Source organism: Bos mutus, chromosome 2 (genome assembly GCF_027580195.1).
Source record: "Bos mutus isolate GX-2022 chromosome 2, NWIPB_WYAK_1.1, whole genome shotgun sequence".
In the NCBI taxonomy this organism is placed as follows: domain Eukaryota; kingdom Metazoa; phylum Chordata; class Mammalia; order Artiodactyla; family Bovidae; genus Bos; species Bos mutus.
In genome coordinates this window covers 72,880,427-72,897,792 of record NC_091618.1, presented here as the reverse complement: position 1 = coordinate 72,897,792, position 17,366 = coordinate 72,880,427, and the positions used below count along the sequence as shown (strand labels likewise).

Below are 17,366 nucleotides of genomic sequence, written 5' to 3'. Positions count from 1 at the left end.
CTCCGAAATTAATAAACACATCTGGCTTTGACACCAGGGCTTAAAGACCTCCATGATCTTCTTGACCAGCAAATCAAATCTCTGCCTAGTAGATCCCTAAAATGACTTTTTGGGCCTCCCTAGGGAGTACCTATCCCCAGAGCACCCATAGTGTTCCATTTCTTCACCATCCTCTCTTCCATTGATCTCTTCACTTATTTGTTCAGTAAACAGTTATGAGTACCTGCTGTTTTAGGTGCTCAATCAATACACACTGGTGAGCAATATTCACAGCTTCTCCACTCCCTGGGCTTATCATCCTCACCTCAAGTAGTACTAATCACATTGCAGTTAGTGTCACTATTGTACAATGCATTAGTTGTAATTATCAAAAGATCTGCATCTCCTTGACCACAGGCTGATCATCTCTATGTCCCATACCAAGAACCAGCCCAAAGGAGGAGATGAAGGAATGACCCTGCAATGTATGAATACACCCACTTCAGAGATTGTGTCCCCAGTGTGTTTTTTAAGGAAGCAGGACAAAGGCAATGGCAGGCAGCTATTAAAGAGTGGTGAAGGGCTCAGAAAGACCTTGGGTTTCTCGAGCTTTGAAAGGAGTATTGTGGTTCCATGGTCAAAAGCACAGGCTCTAAGGTTAGAGAGACAGAGGGCTCAAATCCTGGCTCTCCCACAAACCCTCAATAGGACCTTGAAGAACCCATTTTTGGTTTGAACCCCAGTTTCCTTATCTTTAAAATGCAGAAAGCAATAGTACCTACTTTTGGCTTGCACTAAGGACTAAATAAAATATAACATGTGAAGTGCTTAATATCTGGTGCACAGGAAGTGTTCAACAAATGTTAGTTCTAAACGGGCACCATCAATATTATGGCTGTCATAACTGGTGACATATGATATTTTCACCATCAGTATCATAACTGTTGATATTACTGCTATAACTAAAGCTCAGATCATGGATTTAGCATATGGAAACCATTTAACAAATGAGAGCTGACATTGTTTTATTGATAATACTGCTTTTTCATCTCAATACTGCCTTTAATCCTGTGTGGACCTTGGACCTAACACAGTGACCTCGCTGGACAATAAAGTAGGAGCAAGGTGGGACATATGCTGTCTTATGTCTTCCATCTCTAGAATGTCCCTTCAAGTGTTTTCTTTTCGAACAGTTGACATATTGCTTCATGCTAACTTGGCTGTTGGGTAGAGAGTCTCAATGGGCAGTTATCCAAAAAGGAGGGAAGGAGAGCTAAGCACTTCTGCTTGGTCAGCCGTGTCAGTCTAAAAGTGATTAACGGCGGACTCAAGCTAGAAGGACATTTCAGTGAATCCAAAAAACCCAGGTAGAATTAACAGACTCAGAGTTGCAAGTGGGCTAATTGAAATAGGATTGGATCAGTGCTTTCGAGAAACTCATCTTCTACAAATTAAATTACAAACAGGAACCTGCCCTGTTTGAAGATTTAGAAAGTGTGATGTTGAGGAGGGAAGGGTATGCATTTCAGCAAGAGACAGGGAATTAGGAAAGTTAATAATGTTTTGTGCTGCAGATGTTGGAAGCACCTGTAACAGCAGAGAATAAGCTCCTTAGTTTGAATTTTCTGGCATTCATTTATCAAGCCTCTGGAGCCTGAAGCTACAATGAAAACATATTAGCCTTTTCACAGTGTATGTATTTAGCTCCTGAAAATAATCTTCTTATCTCCTGTTTAGTGAATTATCACTTTCATTTTCCTCCACAAGAAATTACACACTAATAGAGGGCTTTAAGAGTTTACAATTTCTTTTTTGTATTCTGATTTTAAAATTGAAAAGTAATCTCCTTACTCCTTGAGCTCCGCCAGTGAAGCTGAAATCCTAATGTCATGGCCCAGTAAGTACAGAGATGTAATTAAATCACTCCACTGAACTAATTCACCAAGAGGGCCACCACTGAAAGCTGTCTCTGCAATCTTAAATCCAGATTCCTTAGTCAGGAGGCCCAGGTGAACAAGGACCTGAAAAAAAAAAAAAGAGGGACATACTGATTCTCATTGGATCAAGTACAAATTCCACAGTAACCTACCAAAAAAATCACTCACCAATTCCAAAGTCAGGTTTATATTCTAATAAAATCTCAACATGGGGTAAATAATTTTTCTAGAAGGTAAATAGAAAGAAAGGAAATGATCTCTCATTGTTGTTTTAGAGAAATAAAGTCATTACTGCATTTGGTATGGCTTTGGACAGATAATCCCGTTGTCCAAAGGTGAAAAATCAGGAGTAAAGGACAGTCAACCAGGACAATAAAATATCTTTTAACAATACTGGGCTTTTTTTCCACAGTTGGAAAATTTTTAAGCTTTTAACATGATAAATTTCAAACACTAACAAAAACAGGTATGACAATATAGTCAATTCTGATGTACTTAACAATTACTGACTTCAACAATGATCAACTCCTGACAGATCTTATTTAATATACACCCCTCACTTTCTCCCAACCCCTCCAGCTTATCTTGAAACAAATCTGACAGAGCCTATCATCTGTAAAAATCTCAGCTGGAATTTCTAAAAGAAATACATTTTCACTTAAAAAATACAACTGTAATATCACTGTCACCCCTAACACAGCTATTAATTCCTTAGTATCATCCAATATCCAGTCAGTGCATACACTTGCTCAGCTGTCCCTTATTTTTCCCAAGAACAGTTATTTGAGCCAGAATTCAAATAAAGTGCATAAACTGTAATGTCTCATACCTCTCTAACCTTCTTTAACTGTAGTTAACTGCTTGATCTTCCTTTCTGGGAGGGAGAGGGGCTTGTAATTTACTTGTCAAAGAAACTGGGTTGTATTTCTAGTAGAGTTTTTCACCCTCTAGATTTCACTGACCGTAAAACAGATTTTTCTGTCCCTTGTATTTATGGTAAATCAATAACTACAGCTGCAGCCACAATCAAATTTGTATTTGATTTTTTGGGCAACACTACTTCATAGATAGTGCTGTGTACTTGCAGTGGTAGGAACAATATCTGGGTGTTTCTGTTTTGTGGTGTTTGCAGCTACTGATGATCACTAACTAGATGCATTAATCCATTATGGCTTGCCATTGATGACATTCTATCATTCCTTCTGCATTCAGTAGCTGTAATATTGGTACTTCTAGAAAGAGAAAACTATCCCTCATGGACAGATTACATAAGAAAAAGCCTGGTAAATACCTGATTATTTCCTTTTACTTAACTGGTTTTCAAAATAACAAATTTGTTCTTTAGCATTCTCTAATGATGACAAAGGAAGATTTTTTTTTTAAATATGTGTATTATTATACATGAACATGAACATAAGTATATTTGATGGCTTTCAGTACACTGCAGTTATTATTCTTACTGATTACCAAATTGTGCCACCTTGGGCAATGGGAAGCTATTAAAGTTGGCTTTCAAGTTCTTTGAAAAAATTCTAGTAGTCTTTGATCATTTCTTTTTTTTCATATGTAGAAAGATATTATGCTCACATGAGATTCATATTTAATACATATCAGTATGTTTTAGCTGACAGTGAGAACAGCATTCAGTATGGGTTTCCAGATGTAAATTCAGAGTAGCAAGGCAGCTTTTTTTTTTTTTTTTTTTTTTATTTTTAAAGTTTACATAATTGTATTAGTTTTGCCAAATATCAAAATGAATCCGCCACAGGTATACATGTGTTCCCCATCCTGAACCCTCCTCCCTCCTCCCTCCCCATACCATCCCTCTGGGCAAGGCAGCTTTTAATGTGGTCCAACTGACTGAAGTCTGAAAGGAAAACAGCGCTGTTAGCTTAACTAAACCTAGGGTGGAAGAGCTTCACGCTCAGGGATATTACAGGGGTTTCCCAAGCATCTCCTCATGAACGTCAAAACAAACTGGCTCAAGTTTAATTTACAGTTTCTCTGTCTCAGGAACACAAGCAGAACCGCCATCGAACACAGCAGCACTGAAACTCACCAGCTGGTTGCCCAAATGACAGAAATGACAAATACCCAGAGAACGAAACTGTCACGATGATGTGACAGGAAGCTCTTTAAGGTTGTATTCGAGTAAAGAAAACAGAATTAAACTTCCTGATGCTACTGAGAGTGAGTCAGATGGTACATAGGAAAATCTTACAGGCAGATATTCTGCTTGGCTTCACTGAAGAAAAACGCGTGCTAGTTCCTACTAAGATTGTTGTAAACCGGGGAAAGGAAAGCCCAAAACTGGCTGTACAAGAAGACACTGTGTGGATTCACCCCCAGGGAATATCACTGGGGACATGACACCTCTCTTAGTCTCGTCTCCATGAAAATCAAATTTTCAAGAAAACTGGCATTCAGCTGAAGTGAATTAATCAGAAACTCACTTTCTTCCGCTTTCTCTTCTCAAGATTCTGCTTCATTGCCAAGGACTTGATTGCTTGGATCCACGCATCAGCCATTCGCCGGATCCGCAGTCTCATCCATCGGAATTCTTCATGCTTTTTCATCATACTGTAGAGAATATTAACATCTGTACGAATTTCTGCCTAGAAACAGAAATTTAATAAAAACGAATAGGAGATAAGAAGCCCAAAAGCATAATGGTTTTCATGATGTGACGTTTGAAAACTTGAAAGAGAGAGTCAATTAAACATGTGGCTTCAAAAGGGAGTCTGGTTCACTGAAGAGCTTTGCTTGAAGGTCCTGGGGCTGCAAATTGAGGCAAACGGCCACTGACTGCTGCTCTGCTATATAAGGGACATCATTAAAAAATTAGAAGTGGAGAAAAGCAGCACAGGCATTGCCAAGCCCTGAGCTAGGTCAAAATGTGTATTTTACAGTGAAGTGCATCTTGAAATTATCTGCACCTGAATTTATTGGCCCTTTGGATCTACTTCGGGGGAGCAGACTCCTGGGAAAACTGAAGTTTATCCTTAACAGGCTACCTGCCATTATGGAGGCTGCCACAAAGCCTCATTCCGTCCACAAAGAAGGAAAATACAAGCTAACCCTCTAGTCTTGCCCCAATCCAAATAAACAAAAGTTTATTATTTTCTACAAGGAATTTAAAAGCCAGGAATATCACTTTACTATTATAACTGAATAACATTTTGAATTCAGGCCAGAATAACTTAAAAGTTATAAAGAGTATTTTTCTACAATAGCTGGATATAATCAGTGATTGAAAGAACAGGGGGAAATAATAACATTAGTATTTTTTTCATATAACATCTAAAGAAAGCATGCTGAATCCATCTTTCAGCAGTCACCATAATTGATTCTAAACACTCATCTGACCATGCCATGACTCAATTATGTCCCAAGAATCCCATGGTCTAAGTGAGGCTCAGCAAACTCTGGCTCTTTGACCAAATCTTTCTCGGTTCAGTTCAGTTGCTCAGTTGTGTCTGACTCTTTGCGACCCCATGGACTGCAGCACGCCAGGCTTCCCTATCCAACACCAACTCCTGGAGCCTACTCAAACTCATGTCCGTTGCGTCATGTGATGCCATCCAACCATCTCATCCTCTGTCGTCCCCTTCTCCTCCCGCCTTCTATCTTTCCCAGGATCAGGGTCTTTTGCAATGAGTCGGTTGTTTGCATCAGATGGCCAGAGTATTTGGAGTTGCAGCTTCAGCATCAGTCCTTCCAATGAATATTCAGGACTGATTTCCTTTAGGATTGACTAGTTGGATCTCCTTGCAGTCCAAGGGACTCTCAAGAGTCTTCTCCAACACCACAGTTCAAAAGCATCACTTCTTCAGTGCTCAGCTTTCTTTATAGTCCAACTCTCACATCCACACATGACTACTGGAAAAACCATAGCATTTACTAAACGGACCTTTGTTGGTAGAGTAACGTCTCTGCTTTTTAACATGCTGTCTAGGTTGGTCACAGCTTTTCTTCCAAGGAGGAAGCGTCTTTTAATGTCATGGCCACAGTCACCATTTGCAGTGATTTTGGAGCCCAAGAAAATAAAGTCTGTCACTGTTTCCATTGTTTCCCCATCTATTTGTCATGAAGTGATGGGACCTGATGCCATGATCTTAGTTTTTTGAATGTTGAGTTTTACGCCAACTTTTTCACTCTCCTCTTTTACTTTGATCAAGAGGCTGTTTACTTCTTCTTTGCTTTCCACCATAAGGGTGGTGCCATCTGGGTATCTGAGGTTATTGATATTTCTCCCGGCAATCTTGGTTCCAGCTTGTGCTTCATCCAGTTCAGCACTCCGCGTGATGTACTCTGCATAAAAGTTAAAAAAGCAGGGTGACAGGATACAGCCTTGACGTACTCCTTTTCCTATTTGGAACCAGTCTGTTGTTCCATGTCCAATTCTAATGGTTGCTTCTTGACCTGCATACAGATTTCTTAGGAGGCAGGTCAGGTGCTCTGGTATTCCCATCTCTTTAAGAATTATCCACAGTTTGTTGTGATCCACACAGTCAAAGGCTTTGGTGTAGTCAATAAAGCAAAAGTAGATGTTTTTCTGGAACTCTCTTGCTTTTTTGATGATCTTCCTCATTGCCTGTTTTTCTACATAGTTTTGTGAGAACACAGCCACGCCCACTCATTTACATATGGTGAGGGCTGCCCTGGGCTACAAGGTCAGAATTGAGTAGATGTAACAGACACTTCCTTACGGCCTACTAAGAGGAAAGTATTTACTATCTAGCCTTTCACAGAAAAAGTCTGCTGACCCCTGAGGAAAAGAATAAGGGCTTGAGTTTTTAATATTAAGCTTTTCACAGCCCCTACCTACCTTTCCCATCTCTTCTTCATTCCAGCTCATTCAGACCCCTATAGCCTTGTCCCAGGCTCTTCTCCTGAAAATGCCAGGCTCTTGTATGGGCACCTTTTTACCTCACATCAGAGACATCTTTCTCTCCTTGACTTGGTATAAATCCATTCATCACTTCACATTCAACTCCAAGGTCATTTTCTCTTTACATCTCTCCTGACCCACGCAGGCTGTGATGGCCACTTCCTCATTAATTTCCATGGGCCTGTGTTTCAGTGTTGACAAGGGTGCAGTCACCATTTACAACCCCACCTTCATTACCAGATCACTGGGCACCTCCAAGTCTGGTACCAGGTCTTATTGACTTAGGAACCCTCAGAGAACTGCTCAGTAAATAAACATAATGCTAACGGGTTGATGCGGCCACTCAAATTTCCACAGGGCTGGGGACAGAAGTTCTTCAGTTTACTATTATTTCAGATTACAGCTGGCATCTCGAGAAGACTCTACATGTATCACTTGGCAGCAGCCCCAAGTCACAAGCCAGGTAAGAGGTTTCCAAAACCACTTACCAATGAATTACGATCAGCTTCTTCATAGGGATTTTTCACTCTCCAAGGTAAATGGGGACACCAATTTTCAACCTGAAAAACAGGAACCAGAGACACTGAGTATGCCGGTTCATTTGCAAAGGAATTAACGTCTGTGCCAAGCCGGAGCACAGTGCCTTGTACACAGAAAGCGGGTTAAGTGGGTTTTTATCAATACATTAGTCAGACTCCCACACTCTTAGCTAGCAACCCAGAGAGGTCTGCTCTCAGATGCAACAATAACCAGTCAAGGTCCCAAGGAGCCTATGATTACACTGTACATCCATCCTTCAAAAACTTCCTAATGACTAATTCCTTAATCATTTAATCTTCATAATTCTATGCAGAAGGAGAGGGGGCTCTTATGGTAGAAAGTTAAAAGATATGAACACTGCCACCAGGGGATAGGAATTCAAAGGTGCTTCTGTGCCATTTATTTAGCAAAAGGACAGGAATGATTTGTTATTTGCTCTGGCGTGTCTGGAAAGGTAACAGCAAGTCATCTGATGCACAGAACTCCATCATTTATCTCCAAATTAGGAAGGCAACTGAGAGTTTAAGGCTAACGGATCAAGGCTTCTCCTCATTCTGTGGCTGTTCACTTCATACTATCTCAAGGAACAGGGTGATAAAACCTATTGGAAAGAGATGAGGAAAGAAAAAAATCCTTCAGCAATCTTGTGAGAGCCATTGTGGAAGACTGATTGTTCTGTCAATGCACCAGAGTTTAGAGAGCAGGAGAGGAGAAAAGAGAAAGCAGAAGTACCAAATTTTACAGGAATGACTTCAAAAAAGGTTACCAAAGAAAATTAAGGCAGATTTACACTTTCTAGTAACTGAAGAATACACTGACTGATATTGATGTCTGACCTCTATGCCAAAACTGGCCATATAATTCCAAGGTAGCATATCACCCATTCACTAATATGAGATTATTAAAGATGGCTAGTAAAATGAAAAGGAAATGAAAATAATGTTTCTATGGCCAGGTGGACCCATAAAAATGAACAGAGCCAGAGGGTGGGGGGCATCCTTGGAGGACCATGAAGAAGGCAGGGATGTAAGTGAGTTAGACTTTCAGGTCAGCAATGCAGAGTCAGACAAGCTAGTTAGCCCCCCAGCTCTGGGCAAGTTTTCAAAGAAAGCAGTTTCACTACTCTAGAAATAAAGCAAGGTGATTTTGACGAGGACCCAAAATAATTGGGCAATTTGCATAAAGCCCTCTGCTGCGGCAAGTGATCTGAAAGCAATATGCAGAGGGCAGCTAAGTTTGGGGGTGGGTGGAATTCCCGGATAGGAAAAGCATCATATTCTCTTTTCTTTTTGTGGAGTGAAATTAGACCTGACCAGCTTTGTGAATGGCTTCAGAGACTCAAAAGGACTCCTCATAAGAAAGGATGCAATGGTTTTTACTCATAAGAAAATACCAACTTGCCTGAAATGCCTATGTCTAAAAACTGAGCGCTTATACAGCAAGGCAAAAATCACAAAGGAAAAGCACTCTATAAGTGAGAAAAGTGAGGAAGAACCAGCAGAAAAGAAGCCTCCAAGAGGACGAAGCTGGTCCCAGCAGCACTGTACACATCTGTGCCTTGTATGCTTAGGCTGGACTGAATTATTTAATTCAAATTAAATTTTTGTAAATGGACTCAGTAAGACAGTGCTTTAAAGCATATTTATACCATGAAGGATTCAAATAGATTGCTGACCTGACTGGGAGACCTTCCACTGCACACAAAAGCATGAGGGTGAGCAAGCAGGGCACAGATTCATAGTCAATCCCATATTAAATAAATAACAAAATGCACACAGCAGCATGTCAGAATAAAAAATGTCCTCATGAAGAGCATGATAGGGAGAGATGAGACACGACTATGAATAAAGAAAATCAAGCAAAAGGAGACACATTAGTGAGATCAGATAAAGAAGAGTACATTCACTCCTCTGCCCTTCGAAGAATCTTCCAAAATTTACTCTGATGAAAATACAGTCCAAGGTGATCTTCTAAAGTATGACTTCCCTACAGAATACTCAAGACTTTAATTCCTCTTTGAAACTGATCATTTATCTCAGTTCTTCTTACGATAAATCACTGGATAATACCATGTGAGATTTCAAGGGCATCTCAGAAAGTATGGGAAATGGAGTCAGTGTATTTTGAATTTAGCAAGAAATCTTACCATTACATACACACTCACAATAGAGGAAAAATCCATTCTGAATATCCTGACACAGAATGAAGACAGTGGGTTTTCAGGGTGGCTGTTTTTGTACACAGTGATAAGCTAACTGGTTAACAAAATAATTAAATTATACCTAAATCAATTACTCCATGGGGAGTGGAGGAAAAACAAACAAACAAACACATTTCTTTCTGAAATCTCAGTGGATTACCAGGACTGGAAGAAAGCCAGCACTGGCAGTAACTCCATGTATTGAAACAAAACAGCCCTCAAATGAGCAACATTTTCCTAAATAAGAACATCATTGACAACACAGGGAAAATCTTGTTCAGGGATCGTAATTCAACTTCCTCATCCCTAACCGTTTTGTCCAATCTACCCTGGCTCCCTATATGAGTCTAACCACCCAGCATACCATCCTACCTAAGAAAGTTGGACCCCAGGGAGAGCCCCCTGTCTTCCTGATCTAGAAGCTCTTCTACTTCAACTCATTCTCATCATCTTAGTGTTCTGGCTCTCAGAACCCTAGGGCCCTATTTCTGCCTGTGGTCACCTACTGGCTTGGCTACAATTTTCCAACTGCAAACTTAGAGCTCTCTCTGGGATAAGATCTGTGGTGCTGGACCCTCCCACTGCCTACCCCCACCTCTACCCAGCTCCTGCAAGCTGGCAAGTCCTCTGTCAAGCCCTCTGCCAGGGAAGGGACTGGGCAGCCTTAAAATCTCCCACAAATCACTGTAGTGAGTCTAAGAATTGAAAATCATCTGAGTTCATGGCAACACGCATGCAACAATCAATAGAGGAGCAGAACCATGACTATAATAACCTTTGATTTGAAGGTGAAACTTCTACGGAACTAATCTTTTTAGTGCACTAGCCCAAGGCTACGAAATAAAGAGGCAGGGGAGGAGAGGGTGAGATGTATGGAAAGAGTAACAAGGCAATTTACATTACTATATGCAGTAATAGCCAACGGGAATTTGGTGTATGGCTCAGGAAACTCAAACAGGGGCTCTGTATCAGTCTAGAGAGGTGGAATGGGGCCGGAGATGGGAGGGAGGTTCAAAAGGGAGGGGATATATGTATACTTATGGCTGATTCATGTTAATAACAAAATTCTGTAAAGCAATTATCCTTCAATTAAAAAAAAAAAAAAATATGAAGAGGAAAAAGAAGAAGGCAATGGCAACCCACTCCAGTACTCTTGCCTGGAAAATGCCATGGACAGAGGAGCCTGGTGGGCTGCAGTCCATGGGGTCGTGAAGAGTCAGAGATGACTGAGCGACTTCACTTTCACTTTTCACTTTCATGCATTGGAGAAGGAAATGGCAACCCACTCCAGTGTTCTTGCCTGGAGAATCCCAGGGACAGTGGAGCCTGATGGGCTGCCGTCTATGGTGTCGCACAGAGTGGGGCATGACTGAAGCGACTTAGCAGTAGTGGCATGAAGAGGAAATAGAACCAGAAAAGACCAGCCAGGCTAGACCTTTGGAACAGGAAGGCATCTCTCAGAGAGAGGGCACAAAGAATCACTTTTCTTGAGCAAGGAGATCTAAAATTAACCAATTTTATTTTTGACATTCCCCCTTCCAATGATTTAAACTTCTTTGATCTGAGAGAAGGTTTTGCAGCTTCATCAACGTAGAACGTAAATCAAAGCAAAGTTTCTAAAAAGACATCAGGTAGGTCATACTTACTTTCAAGCTCTTTCAGATGGACAATTCTTACATTTAAGAAAAGAGAAACTACCAACAGAGATGCCTACAGCTCGAATTGGATTTTAAAGAGGGAAAAGAAATAATAAAATTACAGCAAGAATGAGTAGGAGATTTAATGTATATCTACGTGTACGTCTGCAGAACTAGACTTAATCTCTGCAGTAATAGTCTGTTCTTTTGGAAAGAATAATAATCAGGCTCTGATATGGCCTCTTCTCTTATGGATAATGTGAAGGGTTTTGCTTTTAATGAATCACTGACATACCGAATTTCATCCATATTTTTCCAAGAGTTAAGTGTGGTCAAAAAGTAAATATGCAAAATGCATAAGAAAAGTCTAAGATTACCTCTAGAGGTTGATGTCTTGAACGCTTAGGATTCTCTTCTTTATGTAAATTTTCATATTTTTTGTTTTTACAAAGAACATTTATTGAGTAATTTTTAAAGGCATTACATTATATAAGCATACAATCATTGACTGAAGGTTTACAGTTCAGTGCATCTGGGAAAAAAACAAATAAACTTGACTGTATCCCATCATATAATCCCCTGAAGTGCCCTACAAGGTGGGTACCATGCCCAGATTACACGTGAGGAAAGCAAGACTTGAAGGTGCTGAGAACTTGCAGAGGTCCACTCACTAGTGACTTCCCTGGTGGCTCAGATGGTAAAAGAGTTTGCCGACAATGCGAGAGACCCAGGTTCGATCCATGGGTCGGGAAGATCCTCTGGAGAAGGAAATGGCAACCCACTCCAGTACTCTTGACTGGGAGATTCCATGGATGGAGGAGCCTGGTAGGCTAGGTAGGCTACAGTCCATGGGGTCACAAAGAGTTGGAGATGATTGAGCGACTTGACTTTCACTTTTCACTCACTAGTGAGTGGCGGGGCTGGGTGATGACTGAGATCCTGTCCCTGAACCAGGACATGAAGTGTCAGAGACACTTTAAAGGGCAGGGACAAGAGGGCTGCTGAATCTGGAATCCACCAAAACAGATTCTATGTCCAACTCCACAAACATCTAGGGGTATAACCTTAAACCATCTGACTTTCAAGTTTTCTCATCTACAACATAAAGGTGCCAGCTTGGGTACTCTATAACAATTCTATTATCTATGAGACCTAAAAAATATAGTTAGACACCACCATGTGGGTTACCTATCAAAATGACACAATTGATTATATTCATTAGATAAACTGATGATACACACATGTATATGCATACACATATTTGTTGTACTGATAACCTATCTAATGAACTCATTAAAGAACATGCTTTAAAAAAAAATGTAAAAGAAAGATCTCTTTACCCCACTCCACGCTCCTCCCAGGCCTACTCTCCTTTTCTAAAAATTCAAAAAGGAAATGCACATGGTAAAAGATGTCTCCACATGTGAGCGTTTCCACTACCTGGCCCCATCCTCTCCATCAAATACCTGAGCTGATGAATATTTTGGCCAAGTGGCTTGTTAGGAAAGGCTGTGCCTGGGGAAGCAGGTGGATGACAGAGAAGAACAAGAAAAACGACACTGCACCAAGAGCCAAGCGCTTCACACACATTGTATCCTCTGGTTTCCACGTAATCACATGGGCAAGGTCGCTCATCATGACAGATGAGGCCATGGGTAGGGCGGCCCCGTGGCTGGGGATGGAAGTGCCATCTGTCCTGTCCAGGGCCGGCACTTAGCAGCGAAACCAGACATGTGGTTCCTGCAGTCCCACGAGCACAGTCCAGCCTCCAATATCAGAGTAGGACTGCCTAGATCTTCTCCACAAAATCCTCCAGAAAGGGTTCACTCCACTCCCACTGCGGGGCTGCTGGAAGGGCCATGACAGTGATGACAACTTGCTGCCTGCAGCCTTCTTCCCTGCTGTCTGTTCTGTGCAGCAGAGGTGATCATTTCAAAGCCTAAACTGGATTACATCCTACACTAACTCAGACCCTCCAGGGGCTTCTCCTTACCCTTAGAATAAAACCCAGAATTTACCCTCCTGCCCTCCAAACAAGAACCTCCTTCCATATCCAAACACCCGCCAGGTTCATTCCTGCCTCTGGAGGGTTGCCGGACTTGTGAGAAGAGGGGAAAAGATGCTCAGTTAAATTCGAATTTCAGACAAAGGATGATTTTTCTCTTGAGTAAGCTGCATGCAGTATTTGTCATATGTGAAAGTGAAAGTGTAGTCGCTTAGTGTCTGACTCTTTGTGACCCTGTGGACTATAGTCCACCAGACTCCTCTGTCCATGGAATTCTCCAGGCAAGGATACTGGAGTGGGTAGCCAGTCCCTTCTCCAGGGCATCTTTCCGACCCAGGGATCAAACCCGGGTCTCCCGTATCGTGGGCAATTTTTTTTATCATCTAAGCCACCAGGGAACCGCCATTTATCACATACTCACAATTCAATAAATAAAACACTCTACCTGAAATTCATGATCATTAGTCATCCTGTATTTTACCTGGTAACCCCACACCTCAGGCTTCGGCATCCACGCTCTTTCTACCTGAAACACTCTTCCTCTCAGAGCGCGCATGCCTCCCTCTCTTCCCTCCTACACACTATGCTCCAACTTTTCCTGAGAAGCCTTCCATGATCTGCTTACCTGGCCACTCTACCTCCTTACTCTGCTTTTCCTTGGCACAAAAACCACATGCAGAAATTATCTGACCTACGGGATGGCTACTGTCTGCTGCCCCAACGAATGTAAGCTCCTTAAGGACTTCAGTTAGCCTGCTCAGTGCTCTTTCCTCAATCCGGAGAACAGGGCCTGGCACACAACAGGTCCTCAATCATTACTTGTTACATACTGAATGAAAAAATGGGTGACTTGAGTGTTATAGATATTCATTATAAGGATACTCTTTTCCTTTTAAGTGGCACAATGTATGTTCATCATTGTATTAGAATCTTTCAACAACACCCTGAGGCAAGCATGGCAGGCTTTACCTTGAGGAAATGTTCTAGGCCACACAGGTAGGAGCTGAATCCAGACAGACATTTTTTTTTTTTTTTCATGGAAAGGCATTTTAAACATAGCAGTGTATACATATCAAACCCCAACTCCCAAGCTATCCATGAATTTTCTGCAATATGCAGTGCTGCCCCCGACCATGCGGGGGAAGGCAGGAATATCAGAAACAGAAAGTATGGAATCAATCATGTGCAAGAGAGCCGAGGGCTGGGAAGACCTGAGACAGGACTACTCAGGATATTAGGGAAGGATAGGACTTCAAGAGAAACTGCTGTGAGTTTTCAACACACCCCAAACCAGTGGGGTTCTAATGAGAGGATGTCAGAGTTTCAAACTGCTGCTGCTGCTGCTAAGTCACTTCAGTCGTGTCCGACTCTGTGTGACCCCACTGACGGCAGCCCACCAGGCTCCCCCGACTCTGGGATTCTCCAGGCAAGAACACTGGAGTGGGTTGCCATTTCCTTCTCCAATGCATGAAAGTGAAAAGTGAAAGTGTCCGACTCTTTGCAACCCCATGGACTGCAGCCCACCAGGCTCCTCCATCCATGGGATTTTCCAGGCAAGAGTACTGGAGTGGGGTGCCATTGCCTTCTCCTGAGTTTCAAAAATTCATCCCAAATCTCTGTGGGAAGAGACCTGTCAATTTCCTTTAAACAGGAGAGGCAACAAATTCTTCTTCTGTCATGAACTATTCAGATAATAGAGAGATGCTTCTTACACTGCACACAGGCAAACTCGGCCCCTCTGGGCCTGCATTCACACTGAGGACACTAGAGCCACAGTCACCCAGCTGATAAAAGTGGTCACATTCCAGCCACCAAGGACAGAGCTCCTCTTTTGTGGCAGTGTGCAATTTAGCCTTAAGTGTAGATCCAGGCAAATAACGCTGAGTGACAATAAGAAAGGGCTTCCCAGGTGGCGCTGGTAGTAATGAACCCACCTGCCAATGCAGGTAGATGGAAGAGACGCAGGTTCGATCCCTGGGTCGGGAAGATCCTCTGGAGAACAGCATGGCAACACACTCAAGTATTCTTGCCTGGACAGAGGAGCCTGGCGGGCTACAGTCCATAGGGTGGCAAAGAGCACACAGGACTGAAGCGACTGAACACACACACATGCAAAACAGCTCTTCTTTGGCAGTAGTACGCGATTTTGCCTGAAGCGTACATTTAGGCAAATAATGCTGAGTGACAATAAGAATAAAAGCTGGGCCAGAAAACTGTGCCTTCTAATATAATTGGCTAATTCCATCTAACAGTCTAACCTGATCCTCTGCATTCCCCTATAGATAAAGTATTAAAGAGCATTATATTAAAACCGCTAATAAGTGCTCAAAATGCCCTTGCTTCATGTCTCAAACTTAATGTTTTTAGCAGAATTTAATCTTAAAATTTTACAAAAACAATTCTTCAAGATTAGAAAGATGATAGCTGGTGAAGTCACCCACTTAGAACAAAGAGACAAAAAAGCTATCAACTACTTCAAAAAATGCTTTAAATAGTCATTCGTTCAATAAATATGTGTGTCAGGCACTATTATTCCTGTAAACAAAACAGACAAAAATCTCTCTGGAGATGACTTTTCATATACCTTTTCTTAATGCTGGATGTTGATGGTCACCCCAAGACCTTCGCACTGACTGTTCCCCAAACCTGTTAAATACCTGTATCAGACTTCTGAACCTCTTCCTCTCTCACTTCCTTCAATATGGTGCTCACACGTCCTCCTCCCATTTTTTCAGTAGGGCATTTTCTGAACATGCTATCTAAAACTGACACCATCACTCCTCATGAGCATTTTGAGTTCCATCTGTTTTATTTCTCTCCACAGCTCTACTGTAATCTAAAAGATATATATTTTACTTTTTGTTGCCCGTCCCCTCCTATAAAACATAACCTTAAGAAGTGTTTGCCTTTTGGCTCGCTGTCATATGCCCAGCATCCAGAAAATCCTAGTAGCAATGAATTTCCCTGGTACCCAGACTATGGATTGTCTTATTTCCCAGTAAGAGGAACCAAGGGGACTTACAGAAAACACCCAGGGTTATGTCAAAAGGCCTCAGAAGACAATATGCATTGGCTCCCACTGGTCAAAGAAGGAGTAATATGAGAACTAGAAAGAAAATAATTGGAATGGATCAAACATATCAAATATAGTTCATTCAAAGCCTTGATTGAAACAAGGTGCTGATTGAAACAACAAGCATTAAAACAAGCAACCAACCAAACTACTGGTCACCAGTGGAAGATGGCAGGAAATCAACAGAGAAATCAAGGTTTCCTTTATGAACTGTTCCTCAGGGTAACCAAATACCAGATGAGGACTCATTTCTCTATATAGAGTATTCCTGATATATTACGAACGAATCCTGATGAATCCAGGCAGTAATTATCGTTGGCTGCTGATATCACAAAAAGAGAAAAAGCTAGGCATTTATGTGTCTCCTGCACATTTAATATCATCCATGAAACAATTTTGAAAAAAATATTAAGCCTGACTCTGATCAAGCCTCAGATCTACTATCAATTTACAGGAAATACAGGGTTGGGGAAGTAGGTTATCCAACAACATGGGGATACAGTCATAAAAACTCAGAGTACAACAAACTCTTCTAAGAGTACAGAGTACAACAACAGCTTCTAAGGCAAGTAAAGTTTTGTCAGTGAAAAATTACAAGGGGCACCAACAGTTGTAATTTATGGTTATTGCTTGAAACTCCATTCAAATAATAAACTTCAGGTTACAAAATGGTCTACAAAATGTGAATAGTAATCTGATATTCGAAGATATTATGGAATTCTGTGATTTTAAAAATACGGAACAGTTTTAGTAGTTTTAAAAAGAGCCTCTTTTAAAGGTATGTGGTGAAACATTCACAGATGATGGGATTTGGGGGATTTGCTTCAAAATAACCATCTGGGAGAAGTGTCAATGAATGAGATTGGCCACAAACTGACACTTATTGAATCTGTGTCCCAGACATACAGAATTTCCTTATATCTGTTTCTTTTACATAGGTTTGACATTTTCCACATTAAAAAAAGTTTAAAACATAAAACTTTACAAATGTCTTACTGGTATATAATATGAATGATCAGAGACAATGTTTAAAAGTTTGTAAAAACACAAATTGGAGATGACTGCATCAAAGCCCCCATCTGCCACATGTTTCTAAAGAGCAAA

General features: G+C 41.3%; 1 protein-coding gene across 4 annotated transcripts in view; it reads right to left on the bottom strand.

Moving 5' to 3' along the window:
- MGAT5 (alpha-1,6-mannosylglycoprotein 6-beta-N-acetylglucosaminyltransferase) overlaps nucleotides 1-17,366 on the bottom strand; it is a 399,290-nt gene that overhangs the window by 148,617 nt on the left and 233,307 nt on the right. For all 4 annotated transcript variants that reach the window (XM_070389588.1, XM_070389598.1, XM_070389571.1 and 1 more), the window contains 3 exons: nucleotides 7,296-7,367; nucleotides 4,370-4,531; nucleotides 1,831-2,000 (listed from right to left, as the gene is read on the bottom strand). In XM_070389588.1, coding sequence (XP_070245689.1) covers nucleotides 1,831-2,000; nucleotides 4,370-4,531; nucleotides 7,296-7,367 — 404 coding nt within the window. The remainder of the gene's footprint in view (nucleotides 1-1,830; nucleotides 2,001-4,369; nucleotides 4,532-7,295; nucleotides 7,368-17,366) is intronic.